At 38.9% G+C, this 6,220-nt stretch overlaps 1 protein-coding gene across 4 annotated transcripts in view; it reads right to left on the bottom strand.

The window, feature by feature from the left end:
• The window catches only part of Txndc16 (thioredoxin domain containing 16), an 87,225-nt gene that overhangs the window by 70,042 nt on the left and 10,963 nt on the right, over positions 1–6,220 (bottom strand). For all 4 annotated transcript variants that reach the window (XM_005355389.3, XM_026783292.1, XM_026783291.1 and 1 more), the window contains exons 6-8: positions 5,449–5,531; positions 1,313–1,386; positions 545–619 (exon numbers count right to left, since the gene is read on the bottom strand). In XM_005355389.3, coding sequence (XP_005355446.1) covers positions 545–619; positions 1,313–1,386; positions 5,449–5,531 — 232 coding nt within the window. The remainder of the gene's footprint in view (positions 1–544; positions 620–1,312; positions 1,387–5,448; positions 5,532–6,220) is intronic.

Raw genomic sequence — 6,220 nt, 5'->3', positions numbered from 1 at the left:
CTACCCCCAATATGTGGGGATTCAGAGGTGGAACTCTGAGGAAAAAATAGATCATGAAAGCAGATCCATTGATGATATTAGTAGCCTCGTAAAAGAAACTTGAGATATCCAGATTCCTCTGCTCTGAGAGGACATGGGGAGAACACAGACCCTCATCTGACACCAAATCAGCCAGTAATCTGACACTGGACTTGCAGCCTCCAAAACTGTGAAAAATAAAATTGTTTTCTGTGCCACTTGGTCCACACATTTTGTTACTGCAGCCCAGACAGACTAAGGCATCTAGTAAATACTCACTGTACTAGCAAACCAAAAGCAACTGTATGACCATCAGGTCCAGTTAAGAAAACCTTTAAAAAAAAGGCATATATTCCTGTTTTCTGTCACTGAAGAAACTTTAGATCCTTGAGATAATAAACCAGTGATCTGTATGAAACTTATGCCTATAAAGATGTTAAACTCTAAACTAGCTCCCAGAACTGTGGTTCTTGAAAGTGAAATGACCAATAAGCAAGCAGAGGAGTGCCCCCCCCCCAGTACTTACAAGAGAACATGTGCAACAATGGCGTCCACGTCAAATAAGGTGTCAGTGGGGAATTCTCTGAGCAGTATGCTGCCCCTAGGGAAAGTTTGAAGAACATGTTACTGAAGCACTCTAATTTGCTTAACTAGCTAACATTAAGTTCTTTGATATCAGAGCCTGTGTCTTGTCTGTGTAGCCCAAACACCTATCAGACTGCTGGTACACAATATTCTCAAATATCTACTGAGGATACACTCAAATAAGCATGTTCATCTTGCAAAGTTTAGGACCTACACTTGGAAAAAACTGGTAAGGGAACCAATCCAAATCCAAAAGCGACTTCTATTAACATCTCCATCACAGGCAGGTTTCCAGATTGGCTTGGGAAGGAAGCAAGCAGTGAGAGAGAGAAAAGTTTGTCTCACATCTCCAGGAGAAGATGACAGACTCAACAGTAGAAGAACCAATACCTAGACAATTGAAGACGGATCCCTCAGGAGGAAAGGGTTCCCAACATGGAGCTGGCAGAGCCACACAGAACACTCAGCCTGCTCTGTGCTTCTTGCCCGATATTCTGAGTAGAAATTCACATAAGGTTCTGCAGCTCTTGTAGAGAAGGAAATTAAAGCTCGGAAAGGCTAGCGGTAACTCTATTCCTTGGACTTTCTACCGAACTTCCTAAGCCGTCTCTGAAGACCAAGTTATTCTAGCCTAGCGATGTGCTATGTGCTCTTAAGTAGTCTAAAACTACTGCTTTGCATGAGTAGGCCACACTCAAAGAGAATTTACCTGAATAAATAAGCTTTCATCAATCCCTCTTCTTTCCCACAATACCTTGATGCTTCTTCTTGGACACAGTTAACCTGTAAGAGATTATATTCAAGGTTTAAGGTATGCATCACAGGGTCAGGGTTCATGGTAAAGAAAACAAGGAGAATGAAACATTACCACCTGTCTCCAGCTAACGTCTGCCCCTCACTTTTCCTGACTCAATGCTTTCACTGCTTACTCAAGCGCTTGAGGAAACCACAGAAAGGAACTCAAAGTGATATTTAATTTTCCACAAGTTTACATTTAACTCAATTTTGCAAAGCAATCAAGAGGTAAGGAGGTAAAACAGGAAGAAAATGCTTACAGCAAGATAAACAACCACACAAGAAAACCAAAAAGCAGAGGCTGAGGGTGGAGTTTGGAGGCAGAGTGAGTACTTAGCAAGAGAACTTAAGCTGAGTCTATGACAGCAACTCTGCACCTGTGCACAGGAGTGTCCAGCAAATTCTGATGGTTTCCTAATCCAAGTCCATCAACCCCTTTACTTTTATTAATAGAACCACACTCTTAAGAAAAAAATTAAGTCTCATATTAGAATTTTTTTTTAGTCTCCACAGCGGGTCAGGATGGTCACAGGGTAAACATGGCATTAGGAGATGTCACTGTGTGAGAATTCATTGGCAGTCCTCAAAAGGAGACTGAAAGCTTCTCTCTCAATAAGAAGTCTAGCGTACCAGTGGCAATCGCAAGCACGGGCACCTTTACACCATCCACTAAAATTGTGCAACAGAAAGATAAACCAAAGTGTCCAGTGTTAAAGGAGCCACACCAAGGCAGACAGCACAAACCCAGATTTATGTGAGGAAATGTCAGACCAGTCATGAACGTAAGATGGAAGGTGAGAGGGCACAAAATAAGGAGGCAGGAACATAGGTACAAGCCAAGGACTAGGACAGGGAGGGAAGTCATGAAGACCTAAGAGAAAGGAAAACTACGAACAGAAGCAAGCCATGAGGAGAGCGCACACATTTCCAGCTAGAGAGATAAACGACCACTGATGTAACTAACTTAAACAAAGGCTGGAGAGGCAGTTATTTTATTTGAATTTGGTTAAGGATTTTGTTTGCTTTGATGGAATGGAGTTTTTGTTCTTGCTAGTTTAATTTATTTATGCAGAATATAAGGAAACCGAAAGAAATGTTTCTCAAAAAAAAATTATAAAAGGGGAACTGACGGGAAAGACATAAAGAACAGAAAATGAGAATTAAGTCAGCTATAACCAAAAGAACTTTGGTGGACGTCTCCTTAACTTTGAAGTCCAAAGAATAGAAATGCCTGATGTTATGACAAGAGGTCATGTACTCACTCACTAGTGTGTGAGGATCTACCATTATGTTAGCCACTGGGGATACAGCAAAGTCCCAAATAAAAAACTTTGTTTTGAACTTACATTATAAAGTAATAAACACTAAATAATCAATGTATAAAGTTAAGTACCATACACAAAAACAGTAAAGGGACAGAATATACCAGACCATTTGAGATAATCAGGGAAAGCTTCCCTGTAGTATAAATAATAAAACCTAGAGACAGATACTGGGGTTCAAGACAAAGATCAGAACAGCCAAGCCAGTAGAGAAGCCTTACTTCTACCAAGGCTGTGTGACTGCAGACTGAGCTCTGAACCTCTGTCTCCTCCCATCTTATAGTCCCCTCTGGCATTGGAATTAAAGGCATGTGACTCCCTAGTACTGGGATTACACGGATGAGCCACCACCACCTAGATCTCTTTCTGCATTGATATTGTGTAGCCCAGGGTAGCTTTGAACTCACAGAGATCCTTCTGCCTCTGTCTCCCAAATCCCAGGATTGAAAGTTATGACACCTCTACCTGGCCTCTAGTGGCTTAGTTTTACCCTCTGATCTTCAGGCAAGCTTTATTTATTAAAACATAAATAAAATCCCACTCTATTTCCCCTTTTTTATCTAAAATAAAAAAGACTATAACTAATATATGAAAACTATATACAGTAACTCTATACAATATGTACAGGCTAAGTACATCAACAATGTCTAGTCCATTTGCATTTGACAAATTCAGAGAAAGTACTCTCCATCCATCCTATTGTGTGAGTCCAAAGTCTTGTGCCTAATTTACTTTCTATCATAATTTGCTTTCTGCATCTGGTAAACAAGGAAAACTAAAACTATCTACTCTTCAACTCCCTCAAAGATCCAAGAAGGAAATGACATTAACTGAGAAAGCAGGAAGTACAAGCAAGCGACTTCCAAAAATTGTGAGAAAAGACAGAGACAGCTGGCTGCAGGCTGGCTGCAGTTCCTCTGCAGTGTTGGGGCATCCATTTCAGCCTACAGGCCTGGAATCTCTGACAGACTTTTCTATGAAGGGAATTTTTGAAGCTGTCCCACCTCATCTGGACAAAGGTTTGGCAGTCACTCTCTTTTGTGTCCTGCTTGTCCAATTAGGACAGCATACTGTCAGCAGTTGAGACAAGAGCACTTTCTTACACAGTGGCTTATTTTTGCCACAAAGAAAGCAAACTCCATGTGGAGTTTCTTCAATGCCCATCATCTTTTCTGAAGTAGATTGGTGTTGCCAGGAGCAGACATGTCTCAATGTCATAAAAAGAAGAACCTATGTTATTAAAACATCTTAAATGTCATACTCTGTATATCTCTGAAGTATTTGAAGATGACCTGTGCATCTAAAATATATCTGTTTGACCTCGAAAACATACCTAATATGACTACAAGTTCTGTTGTAATAGGTGACTAATTATTAACCTGCATTTCCTTATTATCCTAAACAGTTGGTAGTAATAATTTCCAACAACTAAAAATTTTTGTTACATTGTTAAATGAGCTGTATAGGTACAATACCTTGAACAAGATTAGGCTTAGAATTCTCTTATTTAAACAAAAGGGGAGGTTCTGTAGGAACTCCTTCAACCAAAAGCCTTTAAGATATCAGCCCACTTGGGTGTGGTCTCTTATATTATAAATGCAGCTGTAAAGCTTGCATACTCTCTCCTGACTGTTTCCCATTCATGCAGAAGACTGTGAGTCTACCCCTAAATAAATAACCCTTTATTATACTCAATTCTGAGCTAGTGTGGGATTACTTTATAGCGTCCATCTTCAGCTGAAATCTACATTTCTAACTTAGTAGGCTTGCCTTTGAGTATCATGCAATTACTATTTCATTTCTAAAGTTTATTTTTATTTTATGTCCATGGGTGTCTGCATACATGTATGTGTACCACATGTGTGCCTGGAGGAGAATGGTGATGGCAGAGCCAGAAGAGGGCATCAGATCTCCTGGAACTGGAGCTACAGATGGTTGTGAGATACCATGAAGGTGTTAGGACCTGAACCGGTTCCAACACAAGAGCAGCTGATGCTGCTAACCACTAAGCATATCTATCCCACCCCTTCTGAATTTTTGCTTAAATTTTTACCCAGCGTTCATGATAAATCAATGTTGGTAACATCCTAGAACAGACTCAGTAAGTAAACGAAGCTAGCTGACAGAAAGAACTGACACACCTAAAAGACGGAGTCTGTGGTGTGACTGGGTTTTGTAAGGTTCACAGACTGACCTAACTTCCTGCAGGATGTCTACTGTAGACACTAATTGGGACAACAGTCACCTCTGGGAGAAAGGCAGTAGATGAACTGAGAAGGAACAGGTAGTAGACACTAACCTGAAAGAATGACGGTCACTGGGAGACATCTCTGTAAAGTCTCAGGTAATGAATGAAAGTTAGATGTTGCCCAATCCAATACATGTGGAAATTGTCCATAAAACTCCATAGCAAATTTGAATTTTTTTGAAAAAAAATTATATCTTCAAATTCACTTGTTATAATTTACAAAATACCCAGACAGAACAGATTATGAAACACAGTCAAGTTCTCATAGCTAGGGATTAAGCCAGCTTTTTTCTCTCCATGTACTGTTACTTAGTCATCTGAAACTGTGCTTAGGTAAGAAGCAAGAAAAAACAAACTTTTTTTTCTCTCAGTTTGGGAAAAGGTAAGAAGCTAATATGTTTTTATATATACAGTCGTAGGCCATATTGCTGTAAATGTCTGTCACTGATATTCTATTGATATAAATAAATATCTGTCTACCTTTGAGACAGAAATTCCATGATCCTGGAGAGGTCTAACCGCTTCTTTAAGTTCTTCAAGAAACACAGAGTTACTTGGCGAACCTAAAAGAGAAATGTTGAATAAATATTTGTGAATCTCCTCTTTTAAAAGAAATAGTTAAAATTAAAGGTAAAATCTGAACACACAAAAATATTATGTGACTAGACTTCAAAATGACAAGTGAACACATCCAGTCACATAATTCCTACTGTTTCTTCATTCTTCTCATCACAATAAAATTTTGTAAATTACCTTAAAAATTTCTTATTAAAGCATATGATAAAAAATCAATTCAAGCTGGGTGGTGACACCTTTAATCCCAACACTTGGGAGGCAGAGGCAGGTGGATCTCTGTGAGTTCAAGGTGTGGTGGCGCACACCTTTAATCCCAACACTTGGGAGGCAGAGGCAGGTGGATCTCTGTGAGTTCCAGGACAGTCAGAGCTACACAAAGAAACCTTGTCATGAAAAAAAAAGTTTAAGTCTACTGTGGTATTATTCCTCCAAGAATAACATCATATACACAGTTGTTATAAACAGATACAAATCTCCAAAATGACTTTAACATCCCAAATCACAATTATAATTAAAGAATGCATAGAGACGTGAATTCGTTTTGGTAATTCCAATACAGCTGTACTGTCACTAGCATAAAGATCTAAATAAAACCATCACAATTATTAAAAAATATATTAAATATAAATATATATAAAATATTAAAGCATTATTAAAACTACATATCCAAGTTTTA

This window comes from Microtus ochrogaster, chromosome 17, assembly GCF_000317375.1.
Source record: "Microtus ochrogaster isolate Prairie Vole_2 chromosome 17, MicOch1.0, whole genome shotgun sequence".
Classification (NCBI taxonomy): domain Eukaryota; kingdom Metazoa; phylum Chordata; class Mammalia; order Rodentia; family Cricetidae; genus Microtus; species Microtus ochrogaster.
This window is presented reverse-complemented; position numbering and strand designations above follow the sequence as displayed.